At 33.1% G+C, this 19,575-nt stretch overlaps 1 protein-coding gene across 1 annotated transcript in view; it reads left to right on the top strand.

The window, feature by feature from the left end:
- The window catches only part of LOC129216707 (uncharacterized), a 24,506-nt gene extending 4,931 nt beyond the window's left edge, over positions 1-19,575 (top strand). The window contains 6 exon segments of the mRNA XM_054850926.1: positions 11,496-11,571; positions 13,485-13,657; positions 15,264-15,516; positions 15,678-15,932; positions 19,266-19,324; positions 19,326-19,575. Coding sequence (XP_054706901.1) covers positions 11,496-11,571; positions 13,485-13,657; positions 15,264-15,516; positions 15,678-15,932; positions 19,266-19,324; positions 19,326-19,445 — 936 coding nt within the window. The 3' untranslated portion in view covers positions 19,446-19,575.

Genomic DNA, 19,575 nt, shown 5'->3' with positions numbered 1-19,575 from the left:
TTTCTAGTTGAAAAAAAAGGGAACGAATCTTTTTATGAGGTACATATCGTGGTCGACTATTTTTTTCTATCAATTTAATGCAGTTTGAGTAAAGAAATTTGAAAAGCAATTTGAGTTTTCAATATTCAATTGAACGCCTGAAATCTACAGAGTATCAATTACATCTGGTATTCTATAAAATGCCTTTCGATGCATTGGCGGTAACACACCTGTAAGGAAAATTAAATTTCTACGCTAATATAAATTGATAGATAGTAAAAGAAAGTTATTTATTATTTATATTTTACGTTATTTAAATTCAAAAAAAAGCATGGCACAAACAATTTTGAATTTCATTCATAAAGAACAGTGAAATGATGAAAGTAGAAAAAAAATGCTTAATATTGGTTCGGATAACTATTGTTTATATTTAGGCTGAAGAGAAAGCCAAAATCTTAAACAAAATGTGACGGAATGCATTGTATTTCTGCCGATTACAAATTTGAAGAGTATCAGTGTCCTAGCAACAGTTTTCTTGGTTTTGGTTTGAAATTGTGTTTTTAAACACTCTTGCACAATAGTAAAACTTGATTTGGTTCAGAGTTTGTAACTAGTAATGTCAAAAAAATGTGAAAATACTAATTGAAAACTGCTCCAAACGTTTTGCTTGTGATAGACATTTTATAGGCACCAGAATGTAAATTAGCAACTTTAAACTAGTTAAGCCGGCATTTTTAAGGTTTAGAAACCTGATTAGGTTCAAAAAAGAGTTAACATTTTTTTCTTTCCTTTTTGTTAAACAACAGCTAATCCGTCAGCCAGCAAAGATCACAATCAATCAAGTGGATGGAATGAAAATCAGTATGCTGTGAACACTGATAGGCGGAAAACGGTTGTGGTTTTCATAATGTAAACGATACTTCTACTTTTCTGAATGCAGATGTAAACTGCCCTTAAATCCTTTAAATTACTTTACGAAAAGAATCTTATAATCTAATAAAAGCTCTATTTTCTCACAGACATTTTCTTGAATAGATTTCGACATCCTCTAACGCAGAGGTTCCCAACCGGTGGTTCGCGAACCCCCAGGGGTTCGCGAAAATTTCGGTGCAATGGCGGATTTTTCCTAGTTTGGTAAAAAATTATAAAATATTCAATTTGCACACATAGTTACTAAATTTTTTTTAAATTTGAAAACGCGCCAGACTCTTGTATTAAGCTCAAAAAAAAAAAAATCTTTCAGCGGTTTTATAATCTTGGTTAAAAAGAAATTTTCTCATTTTTTTCCCGATAGACAACAAAAAGAGATATCCTTCCTTCTTTATTGCGAGGCGCCATGCAGAAACGTTGTATTAAGCTGTGGCGGGGATCACGATGACCTTAAAAAGGCGCCATCGCGTGGAGTCAATCAAACAATATACATAATATACATATGTCGAAGAAAATAAAGAATTCTCAAACAATGCATCATAGGGGTATTATTTCTAATCTGGTTGAAATATAACTCGGGAATTTCCGTCGAATTCAGTCATCGAATAGCAGACATGACAGCAAAAGGCTCCCAGCATGCTCATAGTTCTGGGGAAATAGTTGTTAACAGACGTATTTAGAGATACTTTAGAGATGCTTGAAAACAAGTGATTTTGTTTGCAATTGGTTTTGCTACGTAAACTTGCTACTCTGTTTGTGAAGTTATAATCGTGTTGGTAATTTTTTTGATTTAATAACTTTCTGCTGTTATGGATCGATGGTTGAAAACTCGTAGTTTGGTTGAGCGACAAATGGACAAGCAGTCAATCGATCAACCCTCAACATCAGCAGTAACTTTCGAATCAACACAGGATATTGAAATAGATAGCTGTAATGAACTGCCGCCTCCAACGACTAAACAGAAAAGTGAACTAGGGGAGAAAAAAGGAAAAAAGCGAAAATATGACAGTGACTATTTACAAATGGGCTTTTATTTTACTGGAGAAGAGTCTGAACCTAGACCGCTTTGTCTTCTCTGCAACGAAGTTCTAGCGAACATCAGTTTGAAACCGTCACTTCTGAGAAGACACCTCAAAACAAAGCATCCGACACACAAGGACAAACCTATCGAATATTTTAAAAGAAAATTGAAATATAATAAAATGTGTAGCGTCTCTACGTTCCTGTTAGAATCCAACAATGATAGTAAAATGGCCCTTGAAGCTTCATATCGAGTCAGTTATAGAATTGCAAGACCTGGACAGCCACATACAATTGCAGAAAATTTAATTGGACCATGTGCTAAAGATATTGCTAAGTGTATGCTGGGAGAAAAGTCAGCAAAAAAAAATTGACCTGGTTCCGCTATCAAACAACACAGTATCACGCAGAATTACTGATTTGGCAAGTAATGTGGAGAAAGAACTTGTGAATAGAATAAAAGAGAATAATTTTGCGATCCAGCTTGATGAGTCGACTGATGTAGCAAACGCTGCAATATTACTTGTCTATGTTAGGTATATTTTTAACGATACAATTAAAGAAGATGTACTATTTGCAAAACCTTTGAAAACCAACACAACTGGAGAAGCAATTTTCGAACTGGTTAACAGTTACTTTGAAGAAAATGGAATAGATTGGTCTTTGTGTGTGGATGTGTGCACGGATGGTGCAAAATCAATGACAGGAAAATTTGTTGGCTTTGTGGTGCGAGTAAAGAAGATCAACGAGAAAATTGAATGGACTCATTGCTGCATTCATAGACAAGCATTAGCATGTAAGCGTATTCCCGCAGAATTATCCGCTACTTTGAATGATGCGGTAAAAATTGTAAATTTCATAAAATCACGTGCCACAAACTGCCGTCTATTTCACGCGCTTTGTGAGGAATTGGGAAGCCTTCATGTTACTTTACTTCTTCACACAGAAGTTAGATGGCTTTCCCGTGGCAAAATTTTGACACGCTTATTTGAATTGAAGTCAGAAGTCCAAGCATTTTTTGTTGATCATCCATTTCACTTGTCCACTTGCATATTCGATCCTCTTTGGATGCAAAGGCTTGCATATTTAGCTGACATCTTTTCAAAATTAAATGAATTAAATCTATCCTTGCAAGGTGCAGTTGTTAATATTTTCGTTGTATATGATAAAATTGAAGCTATGGTAAAAAAATTGAATTTTTGGATCCAATGCCTGGAAATGGGTGAGTTTTCTTGTTTCACTTCTCTTAGTAGTTTTTTATCAGAAAACTCAATGAAACTTGATGAAAGCGTTAAAAGAAATGTATATGAACATCTGCAACATCTTGAACTAACTTTTGACGAGTATTTTCCTAATAGGCGTAACGTCCCTCTCTCAAACAACTGGATACGCAATCCTTTTGAAGGAAATCCATGCTTAGAGAACACCCTGACATTACCTGAAAAGGAAATGCTCATCGAGTTATCTTGTGATAATTCATTGAAAACTACCTTTAAAGAGCTCTCGTTAATTGACTTCTGGCTCAGTGTAAGAAATGACTATACCGTTTTGTCCAAAAAAGCAATTCGAATTTTATTACCATTTTGTACAACATATCTGTGCGAGAAAGGATTTTCCTCCTATACTTATCTCAAAGATAAATACCGAAGCAGATTGAATGCAGAGCCTGATTTAAGACTCAAACTGTCAGACATTGAACTAAACTTTCAGTTTCTTTGTTCCGTCAAACAGCCACAAATATTGCATTAAGGATTTTTTCCCCAATTTAAAGTATGCTTTAAAAAAAATAGTTGGTTTATAAAACTTCTTGTTTATAATTTTTCTTGTAGATGTAGTTTTAACTTTTTATTAATGTTTGCACTTAATGATATTTTACAATTATATTTTTGTTTATTGCAATCAAATGCTGCAAAAAATGGAAAGCAAACATGCTGTTTTTTTATTGTTTCTTACATGTTACTAATTTCAACATCAGGGGGTTCGCGAACTTTTTTGCCTGTTCCAAGGGGTTCGCAAAGAGAAAAAGGTTGGGAACCGCTGCTCTAACGCAAAGAGAAGACGCAATTGCTGGAAGACCTATGTTGATGGAAGACTTGAATCTGCAACTTAAGTAAAAAACGGAGTATTTAAAATCCAACTTGCCCAAATAACAGGGTTGGCAGGTTTCTGCCGAGGCGGTAAAAACCACTAGTAGAAACCGGTTAAAACCGGCATGGCAAAAACCCCTTTCTGCCACATTTATGGCAGAAACTGGCAGAAACTCAAAAAGTGACATAAATGCAATTCCTGACATACAATAGAAAATGTGTAAGAAAAATAATTAAATATTAACCCAAATACAATTTATTTACAACACTATCACCATTCAAAATCAAATTTTACATTGTTTTCACACTGCTGCAGCCTGTCACAAAATAAAAGTTTTGACGCTGTTTCTAAACCTAACCAATTTCTCAATTTGTTGTGCACAACGGAGAAATTTGAAAAGATTCTTTCAATCACAGCAGAACTAGCAGGCATTATCCTCAAAGAACAAGCAAGATTCACAAAACTTGCATCTATAGCACATTTTTTGAAACTGGACCACCATGCGGTATTTGGAGTAGTTGTTACAACGTGATTGGGAAAATAGGTTTTGGGAAAAGGGGCCGATTTGTTTTGTAAAGCAATGGTATAAAGTACATAATCAGGGTTAATATTTGTGAGTAAAGTGTGGGCACTTTCTTCTTGATTACATGATAAATTTACTACCTAATACTTTGGATTGAGCATATAGGCGAGTAAATGATTATTAGTAACTGCTTGATTAAGCTCTTTGAGAATAGCTTTATTCAGTTATATTAAGTGTAAAATGACAAGTTCTTGTATTTTAGAGTTTAATGAAATAAAATAAATCTGTATTTATTTAAATATTTGATATATATATTACACTTTATATTAAATGCAAACAAAATAATTATAAGTAACAAACTGAAAAATTTGTTAGGTTTACAACATTACAAGGCTAAAATTTCTAACACATAGCAATTTTAACTATGATAAATTTTACTTTGCTCTGGAAATGTCAGTCTTGTTGTTTAACATATTTTTACACTAATTATTAAATAACTATTACATTAAGTTTTTGAAATGACGAAATGGAGTTATATTTTTCATTTTACTTAATTGCCTGTCATTAAGTAATTACTAGAGCTATTAAAAACGTTTTCTAGTTTTTGCCAGTTTCTACCAGTTTCTGCCGGTTTTTACCGATTATAACCAGTTTCTGCCGCTGGCAGGGCAAAAACCAGTTTCTGCCGGCAAAAAGCCAGCCCTGCCAAATAAACATCCTTCGATTGATTCTTTTGATAAGTTTGACGTTGAAGGATTGGGTATCAAAATGAACGGTCTACATTATCTGAACAATCGTGTCTGAAAAATTCCTTCTAAATGATCAATTATTGCGCGGTTCAAACTTTCGAATGAGTTCAACAATTTAAAGGATATCCATCCTATTTACTGGGAAATATTCAACTTACAAATGACGATGATTGGACGTTCAAACAAACTAATGAATGTTCACACACTTCTGTCAACATTGTTTGCACTGCTACTGTTGTTAGAAAATACAACAGGGCTACCAAACAGACGGTCCACAGAACGCATGTGGATCCTAAACAATTTTGAGGATGTGAGAAATTATTTATTTATTCAATGATTTTCTTTCTTAATTTTTATTTTAAATTTGTAGCAGCTTCTGGTACGAAACAAAAAGTATAACTGCTGCTTAGTCTTCTAAAGCCATCTTTTTTTTTTTTTTTTGAAATGCATTGAAATATCGACAAAAACAAATTTGTCATCTAAAAATACATGCTCGAAACAGTTTTGGATACTAACTTCCCATTTAGATATAATTTTTAAAACACAAAACACCATACAACGTTACTCCAGGATCCCCTATATCCGCTTTGTGTTTTATCAAGATTCTCATGACAACTCCACCAGTTGCCTCCATAGAACTTATTGTGAAGAAATAATTTACAGCTTTGTACAAACTATAGGAATGTTATAAAGCATATACATGCATATAAATAATACACAATGCTAAAAACAAAATAATGCGAACAATGTAGAAAGTTCAAACTTCAACTAACAATGACATTTTTGTAGCAAGTTACCACCCTAAGCCAGGGCTAAAGCAGAAAGACTTAAAATACACCGCGAGCTCAGTTATTCCATGCGAGGACTGCTTTTCAGCACTCATCAGCCCGGAATCGGGATGATGAGTTCTGAAAAGCACGAAACTGCAGTCCTCGGATGGAAAAACTGAGCTAGCGGTGTATTTTAAGTACCAATGACATTGCCTTTAGCATCCCGTTCATTGACAAAACTTTTTGAATTGAACAATGAAATTAAATGTATTATTAAAACTTGGTTCACGCGCATCCGTTCATGTAAAACAATGGCACAATATTGCAAAAAGTCAATACTTGTTGAAATTTAAAGTTTTAAAAACAAATGCAAAACTTTTTGAGATTGCAATGCCTATGTACATAGCAAAAATATCTTACAATATATATTTTACATAAACTGTATATTCTGTATTCAAAATACCATGTACAAAACTCACACAAAAATGGTATATCATTTTTTCAATTCAAGAATAAAATACAAAAAAATGTTTTTTTTAATTTAACAAATATTTTTATAGGCTTAATTAGCACTTAAAAGTATTGAATAAAATCAGTATACGATTCCTTGATTACAACATTCAAAAATGGCAGTTAATCTTAATGCCGTTATTTATATTTATTCTAAAGCAGCCAGTAAAATTTAAATTAAAACTTGAGAGAAGAAAATGGCGGTATAAAGCTTAGTACGAATAGCTTTCACTGTACTGACTATAGATCTTTTTCTCTTAATTTTTAATTTAAACTTTATTGGTTGCTTCAGAATTAACCTAAATGTATATTAATATGAACTGAAAGTTTTGAGTCTTGTAATCAAGAAGTCATATGCTTATTTTATTTTATTCTTTTTAGTATTTACCAAAATTATATATAAAAAAACGGTACAGACTTTCGTTTCAACATACATGCATTGCCCATATGAAGAACTTACATTTACCGTTAATTTGCTCTAAATACTGCAAGCTGATACGTTGGCATTTAAAAGAAACTTTGAACAGTTAAAAAACAAAAAAGCTTTTAAACTGACAACTTGAGTTGAATCGATAAAAGCTTTGAAATCTGCCGCATTTGAAAAATTTCAAATGCCCAAAATCCACAAATATATGCTTGCTTAAAAGCTCAACCTTGAAATCAGTTTACTGAACTTATTTTAAAGAATTAATGCTAAAACTACTATTATTTTTCATTGTTTTGGCAGCAATTAAAAAGCGGAAGTAATCGGCACGAGGTATAACTTGTATTACTTCTAATTGTTTTTGTCGACAATTAAAAATCAGAAGTAATTTTTAGGCATTATGGCAGAGCAAGTAACTTAAAAAATAGTCTTTAAAAACACGCTAGATTTACCGTATTTCACTCAGACAATAAAGCTTATTTTGTGGAATGTGGGGCAAAATGAAATAGTTAAGACAACTTAGCTTTTTCAAAATGAGCAAATCAGAATTATGTTTTGAAATTTGTAGTACGTAAAGAAAGAAGAATTTATTTTACATTAAAACTTTATGATCATCAGGAGTTTGCTTGTACTATCATATGCTTTGATCCTCAGAGGTAACTTTTTACTGGAATAAACTACATGTGCCGCTTTATAGTTGAAATATTTCCAGACAGGTGGTGCGAAAAGCAGAGTAAAGATTTTACCGTTTCGCTTTGCCCCGCTATTTCACTTTGCCCTGCATTCCATGCTTTAAATAAAGGGAGGGGACAACACCTAGGTTCTAGATTTGGTAGCTTTGAATTTTTATAGGCAGATTGTGTGTCAATGTTCAACTTATCGCTTTCCTTCATAAAAACCAAACTATGTAAAATTCTAATGATCTTTTGTTTTAAAATTATTATTTTTTAACAGACATCGCAGATGCAAAAACTAAACCTAATACACCGTTTTAGATGCAACTCAAAAATTTACACCCCAGTAAAAACTGATTAAAAAACAGACTGCTCTACCTTGTTTCTGTAAAAACTTCAATTCAAGTAAAACAGAAAACCACCTACTTTACTTTAAATGGGTTTAATAGCACAAGAGAATTGTTAACTTTACAGAAACACTTTTCCTGATAACATGTCCGCTTTATCAGCATCAACACACAGTCCAGTTTGAAACCCATCTTTCAAATCAGCTTTTCGCTGTCTTCAATTAGAAGTAACAAGAAGCTCTTATCCCGTTATACCAATATCGACTTTCCAGTATCTAATCAATATTCTTTAAATTAGCTTAGACTATAAATTGTGTCACACATTTACTTTTTAGTTGATTTCTAGGAACAAAATATGCCTCGCTCATCTAGTGAAATAGAAGCGTAGAATATAAATAAATGAATAAATAAAGTAGTAGAACCTTTTAAATAATGCTGTCAATGTATATATTTTTCATAAAAAAATCTCTAATTGCTAAAAGAATAACAGGCTCATCAAAACAAATACAGTATATCAAAAAAACAAATATTTTTGTTAAGTTCTTTTTTTCCTTTAAAAATAAAGTGCCTCGAATTTATTTTTCCTCTGTTGATTAAAAAAATAATAAAAATAATAAACAAATATACTTTAGGGAAATAAATTAATAATAACATGATCTCTTAAATAAATAATTTTCACTACATATAAGAAAAAATCATCTGCACAGCCTTTCTGTTAAAACATAAAGGACTCCGAATTTCCCTATATTTCCCGTTGCTAAGAATAGAAAAAAATATTTAGAAAGAAAATAAAAACGAATCATATCTACAATCTTTATTTCATAGAAAAAACTAGCGCTGCGGAGTCGGGAGTCAAAGGTTTAAATTTCAAGAGTTTCCCTCAATGTGTTGAACTCTTCCAATACTTGAGAAGTTGCTGTCAGAGTCAGACAAATTTTGGTGTAAAGGAGTTGGAGTCGAAGGCTCTAAAATTACCGGAGTCGGAGTCTGTTTCTTTGACTCTGTAACTCTAGTAAAGACCAGGGCTGCGGAATCGGAGTCAGACTAATTTTGGGATGAAGGAGACAGAGTAGGAAGTAGAAGGCTTTAAAGTTCCACGAGTCGGAGTCATTCATTTACCCTCCTAGTTTGTATTTCTACCAACAAAATGGGATAGAGATTTTGGAGCACAGGAGTCAAAGTCCAAGGTCCTAAAATTGCAGTCTGATTTAGAGTAGGGTCATTATTTTCCCATCCACTCCACAGTCCTGGTAAAAACATTTACGATTTAAATTCATTTCATTTTGATTCAATCATATTTATGTATCTCTGATTCGCGTCAATGTTAAGTCTACAAAATATTGTATTTTGATTTTTTTTTGTAACTTTTTTTTCTATTTCTTGAAACAAAAAATTGAGAATAGATTTAGAAGATTTTCAATTTTTTGTTGCGAAAAATCTATTTTTTGCGTTGATGTTGACGCTGAGATATTTTGAATTGTTCAAAACTACCTTGGGAATAGCTAAATCATAAAAATGCTCTGTACATGCTTATCATCAAGAGCATTTTCCAACGAAGTTTGTTTGAAGCAAATCAGCCTTTAAATTCAGAAACTTTATTCACCTGAAGTTTACCCGTAGTAGCTAATGTTAAGGGTTTATGAACTATTCAAAACTGAGCGAATTATTATTAAATCAAAAAGATATTTTCTAAATATGTTTTTTATAAAGATCCCTAACTCGTCTTTATGTTCGAGGTCAAAATTTATCTTTAATTTCCGTGCAGGCAGTAATGTAAAGTTTTTTGAACTGTTCAAAATTCAACGAAAAATCGTTCAAATCAAAAAGATATATTCCATACATGTTCTTCATCTAGAGCTTTTCCCAACAAAGTTTGCTTGAAGGATTTATATTTGCCCTAAATTTCCCAGTAGGTGCTAATGTTAAGTTTTTATTTAACTGTTCAAAACTAAACGAAGAATTGTTCAAATCAAAAAATGAAATATGGGAATGAAATGTTCTCTGAGATCGTTCGAACAAAAAAAGGCTTGTTGATCCTATCCTAATCAAATAAAATTTTATACTTTACCTTAAAACATCATTTGGCACCTTTTTCAAGCCGAGCCCGATACAAATCAGTTACTTTTGTTTTCTACATAGAACGGCAATCCACTCTACTGTCCATGTTAAAAGGGTTAATGGAAACTGCTTCGAAGAGACGCCAAGGCTTTTCATCACTCGAATCAACTCAGATGAATCAATTTTAGAACGAGTGGTAACTAGTAACTGTGCCTAGTGTGTTGAGCACACCAGTCACATGTGTTCCACTACCATTCTCATCCTTATGAGTGTAATCAACTTTTAGTTGATTGCATTCATCGGGACATTGCCAAGCGTTTGCTCTACACACCAGTAAACGAGTAGAGGGTCAACTAGGTTCAGTTTTAACAGCGTTTTGGAGCAGCTGCTCAAATAAATTCAGCTCATTGGAAGAATAGTAGATTCAACTAAGTTGCCTATTGTGAAAACAACAAAAAAGAATGATTCGACTAGTTGGCAGGCAACGTTTCTGAAAAGTTGATTCCACTAACTGCCTCATGAGTAGGAAGTCTAAAACTCATGTTTAGAGTCTCTGCAAGCTGGCAACGGATAGTATGCATTGCTGTCATTGTATCCAAGGAAGCTTACTTTAAATAGATTGTTCTAGTTATAGCCTATAGTGTGCATAACGTGATTGATTCCCTGATTGCTGGATCCTCTCGTGCATTTAATGCCCGTTTGCCTACTGAGCCGCTATGGCGCTTGCCTTAGTCTTCTCTAATTGATATAACTTTAGTCAACAAGCTGGCTAATGAGTCTTCTATACACAAACCCACCAAACGAAGCTAAATACTAACCGTGAGAGAGTCTAAAAGGAATTTATCTTTTTTTTTTTTTTTTTTCATTATTATATTCAAGGTGTATTTACTTACGAGCTCGAATACCAACTGCTTAAAATTCTGAGTTCTGAACTTTAAGTGAGAGTTACATACAATATGAATACTGCTGATCTCGACTACTAAATAACATTAGCTCCTACCAGTTTTTCATGTACACGTTTCTTTTTTTTTCTTTTTGACAGTTTGGTGAAATTTTATAAGAAATTGAATGAAATTGATCATACGTAAACTTGCTATATATTTCAAGAATGGAAATAAATAAGCCCCGACTAGCTATTTAACGGAGTGCCATACTACCTTAATTATTCGTTCACATTATTAAGATAATTAACAATTCTTGTTGAAACTAAAACAACTCAGTATGTTAGACATTTTTCTATTGTTACAATTGATTATTCTATTGCTTTATTCACCATGCCAGACATCAGTTGCTGAATTGTTTAACTTTCAGTAATTTGTTCACCGAGGCTTCAGAAAACAAAATAATTTTACTGTAATATTTATTTTGCATGAAATAGTTTTTACAGTCAAAAGAACTCAATAATCCATAATTATTATTTCAGCTTAAAGAATTTCTGATACATTGGCCAAAAAGAAATTATTTCGCATTATCATTTTTCGCACTCCTAACTTTAATCGGTAAGTTTGTATATTTATTTATTTTATTTTATTTTATTTTATTTTTTTTTTTTTATTTTTTTTTTTTTTTTTGCATTAAGTGAGCTGTATTTTTTGTACTAACGTTTGCTTTGAAGGAAAATAAATCAAAAAAGAATTCAATTGTTAAAACAAAAGTTTTTGTTAAATTATCATTGAGTGAATAAGAAAGCTTTAAATGAGAAATGTGACGTAAAATAGTTTGTTGTGTCAATACTAACCTATAAAATGACATAAATATAATATGTATTTATTTTATTGCTATTATAATTATTTGGAAAAGTTAAAAATTTTGTTTCTTAGGTGCCTCTAAAATTGATTCTCGTTGTCAGTATAAAGATATGAAGCAGCTTATAAAAATTATTTAAATTACCTTATTTAACACCTTCGTAAAACAAATTTTAACTAGTTTTGAAATCATATTCTTTAGAAAAAGAGGAGTCAAAAGAGTTCCCTTTCTTATTCAATCTTCTTCAGGTGTTTGGACGTAATGATGCAGGGTGTAACAAAAAATTAATAAATAAATGAAAAAAAATTAATTTTCAATCGATTTTAAGATGTTTTTTTTTCTTTTTGCAAGTTTCAAAATTAGCAATTTTTGGAAAATCCTTACAAAATGAAAACTGGTATGTTGTGGCCGTCACGAAACTTTCTTATATATCTTTCTTATGAATTCTAATCCCTCCCCATGTTTGACAAGAGAGCAATATTCTCAACAAAAACACATTAATAATTATGCAAAAACTTGACGACCATACCAATTTCCGAATTGTCACAAAAACAAAGCAAAGAGCGAAAAATTAAAGTTATTTTAAAAGCCTTGTTTTTATTAATTACAAATATTTTATTTATTAACAAACACAAGATGGCAACAGTAATGTTTAAATCATTGAGGTTTTCCGGTCATTTGCAACAATTAAAATTACGTAAAATACGCAGACGACAATCGATTACGATTTATCTTTCTTATTGTTGCATTAATGAAGCTATTTTTATTAGCACAAAAAAATCCCCCCCCCCCTTTAGAGCGATTGGCCAAAATTCAACCAACGCCTGTTTACATATCGGTTTACATTTATTCGACATTCCATCCAGAAAGTAGCATTACTTCATGAAATATGGCCCTCGCAATGAAACATAAAGAATGTTTGATTGCACCATCCCCTTTTCAGCTGTTGACGCTAAAGAAAAAAAAAATCAGTTCGTGTACCCTTTAAGAACTACTTGTCGATAAATTTTTGTTTTATTCCCTTCATTATTTCTTGAGATATATCAGTCACAAGTGACGACAAAAAACGTTCAGTAGCTTAGCCCTCGCTGTTTGAGATATTGACACCAAAATTTAACCAACACCTTTATCTGTTATTGGAAACATGTGGACCGAGTTTTGTTTGATTCCGCCAGTTACTTCTTGGGGAATAGCAGGCACGCATAACTCAAAAAGCGTTCCATTGCTCAAACCCCCTTGGAGGAATTCGCTCCAAAATCTAATGGGAACAAGTTCGCATAGGGGCACATGTGTACCAAATTTCGTTCGATTTCATGCAGTAGTTTTTGCTGTAGAGCGGCCATAAAAAACCAGTCACACACATACAGGGCACACGGACACACACACAAACAGTTATTTTCGCAAAATTATCGAAATGGACTCAGCACACCTCAAAACGCTCGAATCCGTCGAAATTCGAAATTCGAAAATTTGCTCGAAACCAGTACTTTCTTCTATGTATTAGATATAGAAGAAAGTAATGAGGCTATTTTTTGAATCAGCATTGAAAATTGTATACGTTTTCAAAGCACACGAAAAAACTTCAACTTAACTAAATTGTTAAATTATTTATTTATTTATTTTTTTTTTTTCAAGATCTTGTCAAATTTTTTGTGCTTTATTTTAGGAGCTGCTAAAAAGGACAAATGTGAGAAACCATGGAGAACTTTCAAAAACGTATGTTTTTACTTTTCGGATACTAACAACCAAAAATTTCAAGAAGCTCAAAGTTATTGCTACAGACAAGGCGGATTCTTAGCCAGTATCCGAAGTAGCTCAGAGCATGGATTCATCATCAAGGTAAGTTTTGGCACGCTGTTACAACAGTTATGCACATTTTAGACTGCTGTTATTTCATTTCTTAAATAGTACTTCAAGTATTCATTTCTTTCAAGTTGTGATTATTTTAACCTACGAAGGACTTTTCGACGAGTTGCATAATTTGAAGTCACTATTTATTTGGCAATTTGGGAGATCGCTAGTAGATATCACTCTGATCACAGCCTAATGTTTATACTTCATGGTGTAAGAACTTCTGTTATCTTTGTCATATCAAAACAGGTCGGACCTGCCACGCGAATCTTTTGAGATTTATTAAATGTCATATCCAAAAACGATTGCATAAACTTGAGTTTTAAGCTAAAATTCGTCAGAAATTCAGCCTTATTCTCCTATTCGTTGAGATTTTTTTTTTTAATTTGGACAGGAACATCAGTGATTGTTAAAAATTAACCCAAATAAACGTTGAAGCAAGAAAATAAGCTAGATGGATGATTCACTTGCTAAATCGACTAACTCCATAAAACAAAAAGTAGAGAATAGTTATGAAGAAGATGGTGTTATACATCCATAGGAGTAAATAGGCCCTTGTGTTACATTTTCTGCCATCATATGGTCAAAAATGTACTGAACCAAAACTTCATTATAAATTCACATGTTGAGCATTGATAAAACACTATTAAAGCAGAAATGACGATTTTTTTAAAAGTGGAGTTAATCGATTTTGCAATTGAGGCATCCATATATGAAACGTCATTGTTGCAAAAGTTAATTGTAGCATATAATATCCCGCTTCATCATAAACCTTTCTAGAATATATTCTAACTGAAAACCTGTGCGAAATTTCGACCTATCAACATTTCCAAGTTTCAAGAGAATAGTTCAAATTGATTTGCGATCCAATGATAGCTGTGCCATTTTGAATATTCTAATAGATGTTACTGCTGTGACGATTCATGGTGATGAAATATGGGGAATTGTACTTGAAAATGTACTTTCTAGTCAATGTTCAAGCTTAATTAATCAGTGGTTTTCAAAGCATGTTATGACTAAGTGAACGTATCAACCGTTAGTTAGCGAATAGTAAAAATCTTACCTGGAGGCTTCACAACCAGACTGAGTCCGCGCCTGTTGACTGATTCCGCGCCTGCACAAACTCTGGTGGTGGAAATGTATCTTCGTGGTTCAGTCATGGAAGCGGTCTATTGACGGCAACCTTCCACTATATTGTAATTATACTCTGTTGAACGAGGCATTATTGCAAAAGTTAACTAAATTAGCAGAATTCCTTTGACTGGTACTTTTTGGAGGAATAAAGCTTTTTAGGTTTGAACAATTTCGTCCAAAAATCCAACTCGAAAAAAAATTGGCATCCTCTGAAAGACGAAAGAAAATTTAAGTTTTTAAAAAATTTCAATTGTTTGGCTGAAGCGCGTCAAATTTTAAAGAAATAATATGAACTCGGTAACTTAACCTCAACCAAACGAGGAGAATCGCCCATCCGGTGAAGAACACGTAAATGTGGTAAATATCGACTTTAAAACTGTCACCCTTTACATTTGCTTCCAAAATCGCTTCTCGTGAGTTCAATTATGTATAATTTTTAACCCAAATTCACTTTTTGCAGACTATCAACGGCATGGGATCTTCTTATCAACGAGTGCGTTGGTTCATCGGTCTCTACCAATACGATCCCAAAGACAACACAGCATATCGGTGGCTTGATGGTAGTGTATCTAATTTTCGCAACTGGATGAGCACTCAACCAAACTCCATTTACGAACGCTGTGCCATGCTCGATGGAAGTAATGGCTACAAATGGCGAGATGATGTCTGCAGTAATCGAGCCCTTTTCATTTGCCGAAAAGATTTGGACGATGGTAATCTGAGATTAATACTACATAATGCGATTAACTGATAGTATAACTCTAACATAGACGTATTTGCATAAAACACAAAATGGCACTCCTACCCACCAACTACACGAAATTTGCTTGCAAAAATTATTTTAAATATTAGAAGTTGTTTTTTTTTTTAACAGAGGGTTCAATGAATTGCTTCAAGGGCCGCCCTCCACCAGAGCAGATATTTGACAAAAAAGACATCAGTGTCACGGAATGTCTAGAACACTGCAGAGGTTTAGGCTTTCCACTGGCTGGCGTTGTCCCCCACCGATGTTATTGCCTTAATCCAAATAATATGAACAAGCTTTCTTCAGCATCGCGACTCAAGTGCAATGGAAATTGTGCCAGTCAACACTGTGGCAACCGTGACTTTATTACCGTTTATAACTTAAGTAAGTTCTGCTCACATTAATGGAAACTTCATATGACTTTATACGTTTTTAATTTTGTGAAAGAATCAATAGATAGGGTAAAGTCAACCTATATGACACTAAAGAAGAGACATACAAAAAAAGACATATGTACCCCATATTATGCATAATAAGGGGTACATATGTCTTTTCTATACATGTAATATTATACAGCATCTTCGGAACTAGATGTCTAAGAGTTGATGCTTTGTGTTATAACTAGATTCAGTGGTCTGAGCTACAGCTGCGAATGTTATTGGTGTTTGCTTGTTTCACAGTTCCAATTATTTTTTTACAGTGCTGGAGTAATTAGTGCTTTTTTTGCATGAAAGCACACCGGAGCTAAGTAGTAAGCAATAATTTGGCCACCAAAAGCGATCTTTGCCATAAGGTCCCCAAATTGTTATTGTCTGTACTAAAATTAACACTGATTTGCCTCAAAAAGATGTAAAAGACCTCTTTTGGGACATCCTAAACGGCACCAAAAGGGAAGGTACCCATTTAGACCCCATGTATTCCATGCTGTTATAATGCACATTTACTGTAAAAAATATATTACTTTGATCTAAAAGAGGAAATACTGCAACATATAAAATAAGTTCAAAACGACGATTTTTAGTTGATTTCACGTAAATTTGCGGCTTATGCGCGAACTAAAAACTGTAAGGGAATGTAAATATTTTCAAAGATACATTAAAAGACTGTTAAAAGGAAGCTTGAAAATGAGCCATTTTTTACCTCTTTTTAAAACTTTGCTGCCAATGCGCGATCTGAAGAAAAATTATTATTATTTTTTATTATTTTTCCCATGTTTAGGATGGCAATACACAACTTATTTTTGCTATTAGAAGTTGCTTATCAAAAATTTTCTTTTTTCTGTAAACCCTAGTGTACAAGTTCGCTTATTTGGTTTTTGCTGAAACAAACTGCAAAAAAAAGTCTAATTGCAACATTTTCCCACTGTTAGTATTGAATCCAAAACAAATTTCTTCAAATATCTCGAACATTAATCTTTCTAGATACTGCAGTTTACCTGCCCGCGGCAGTATTTATATTCAGCTTTAGAAATCAGCTTTAAATGCTAAAAAGGTATGTTTGACCTAATTTTCAGTCTTAGACAATTTAAAAAATGTTGATCATTTTCTAGAAAGTCGATGATGATGTCCGGGAAAGTTCACTCGTTTAGTTTTGGACGAAATTTCTTCTTGCTTGGCTAACTATTTCACACTTTAATGGCATAATTTTGTTTTTTGGCGGTTTATTTTTTCTCATTGAACTTGATTTATTTTAAAATTTAATAAAAAGGTTAAACAATGGAATGGTATCTCAAAACAATTAGTATGTATAAAATATTAACCGAGCATGGCGATTTTATTTTACTAAGAATAAAGCTGAAAGCCTGTATGTCTGGATCTTTGGATATCTGGATGTCTGTTACGCGCATAGCGTCAAGACCGTTCTGCCGACTTTCATGAAATTCGGCACAAAATTAGTTCGTACCATAGGGGTGAGCACCTCGAAGCGATTTTTCGAAAATTTGATTTTGTTCTTTTTCTATTCCAATTTTAAGCTCATTTTATCGAACGAATAACCACAGCATGGACGAGTAAATTACCATAACATGGACGAGCAAATTACCATACAATGGACGAGCAAATTAACACAGCATATTCGAGAGAAATTCATCATCCATTATTTGTAAATATACAGGCGAACAAAATGGTCTTTTAATATTCTACTTCGGGCAAAGCCGTGCGGGTACCGCTAGTAAAGAATAAAATGCAAGTAATCGCCAAGATTTAAATCGGGTCAAGTGACGTACATATCAGGTAAAAGTATCAGAACTACTAATGCTCATCAAAGATGCATTTTGGAGCTCCTAGATTTTTTTTTTAATGGAAAAAGCGCCGCTAATATATATAGTATTGTAGTACAGCGCTTGCGCGATTCTCATAAAAGGCACAGACTTCAATGATATTACTATAAGTAATTTCCATCAGTTCGTAGTTTCCTTCTCCAAAAGATCATGAAAACATCAAATGATTTTATTGAAGAGTCCGTCGAAATTCAATCGTGTTTGATGATAGCTTAAACCAGAGGTTCCCAAACTTTTTCGACTCGTGGCACCCTTTGAAAAATAAGAATTTTTTTACGACACGCTAATCTATCTCTGTTACATTCCCCACTTTGGAAACCCGTGGCTTAGGCCTTAAACCAGCTAAATACACGCATTATTATTTTTTTTCTCCCAACTTGGTAATTGTTTCAAGCTGAATCAGTAGAAGAAAATAGTAACGCCAAATGTTGTCTACCCATAGAGAAATTCGTTGTATTCAACCCACTAACTACACCACGTACTACAAAACCAAAAAATGTTTTTATAGCTTCCGGAAAAGTAACCTAAAATGGAGTTAGTTGGGTTTACAGTTTGTAAAAGTCGAAGGCATCGCTACGCTATCAAAACGCATTTGCTTCATAACATTTCTGTCTGATGCGGACCTTTTTTTTTGGGGGGGGGGGGGGGGCGGGGGATTTAATATTAACAAAATAAATTAATTTCAGTCCACATGTCTACTGGTCCTCACCGACCTATCTCTTCAATTAATTTCAATTTTGGATATATTTCTTTACCTGTTAGAATTTACAGATATGTGACGATTTACTAATGAAAATAATAATTTTGATCATACAGCTGTCCGTTTAAAAAAAATTTCAACAAACAAAAAAGAAAGAAATAAAAGAAAGCCTAAAACCCAAAATAAATGCACCGTTAAAAAAAATACTGAAAGATTACTACAAAAGTTACTGGCATCCATGTTGCCAGTAACTTTTACCGCAAAATCCTATTTTACTGTAAAATTTTACGGTAGAATAAGCGAAAGTTAAAAGACGTACTATTCGAGAAGCAAGTTCGAACTCGAGACCATCGCATTGGCAGGCGGCTTTGCTGACCACCATACCAGTTGGGTCACCTGAAGTGAAGCGAAACACGGTAGTATATGATTTGTACTGTAAGTCACGTGATGTATCAATTCACGCTGCAATTGTTTATTTATTTTTATTTTATTTTATTTATTTATTTTTTTGGTACAATTTAGTGTATTTTTTTTTCTGTTCTGTAAACGCACCATTTTACCGTAATATTTTCCATAAAAGTTTCCTGAATTTTTAACAGTGTGTGAGGAAACCAATAGTGGTATTCCAAAAAAAAGTTACTACTGATTCTGGATAAACTTTTTGTTCAGTATTTTTGTTCAGTTATATGAATATAATGTCATGTAATCAAATAAAGTTAACGAAAGAACTTTTTTAAAGCTTTTTATAAAGACACGGCGGAATCCTGCGATGACCTCTCGCAACTAGGATTCTCAAGTCCCAAGCACATACGTCACAAAAGTTGGAGATGAAGAAAAATTGCAAAATTGTTTTAGCACTGAGGGTAACTATGTTGAAATTATTGCATGCAAGTTTGCATGTTGCTATTCATATGCATAATGATTAGTTTTAGTTGCAATTGTTATAAATTAAGAATCAACATGATTGATATATGAAGGAATTTTTTAATGTAAAATTTATGCATCAATTTTTATTATATTTTTTGGTATTTTTTTAAAACTCACTACAA

Source organism: Uloborus diversus, chromosome 1 (assembly GCF_026930045.1).
Source record: "Uloborus diversus isolate 005 chromosome 1, Udiv.v.3.1, whole genome shotgun sequence".
Taxonomy (NCBI): Eukaryota; Metazoa; Arthropoda; class Arachnida; order Araneae; family Uloboridae; genus Uloborus; species Uloborus diversus.
Note: the sequence above shows the minus strand (reverse complement) of the source record. Positions and strands in the feature narration are given on the sequence as shown.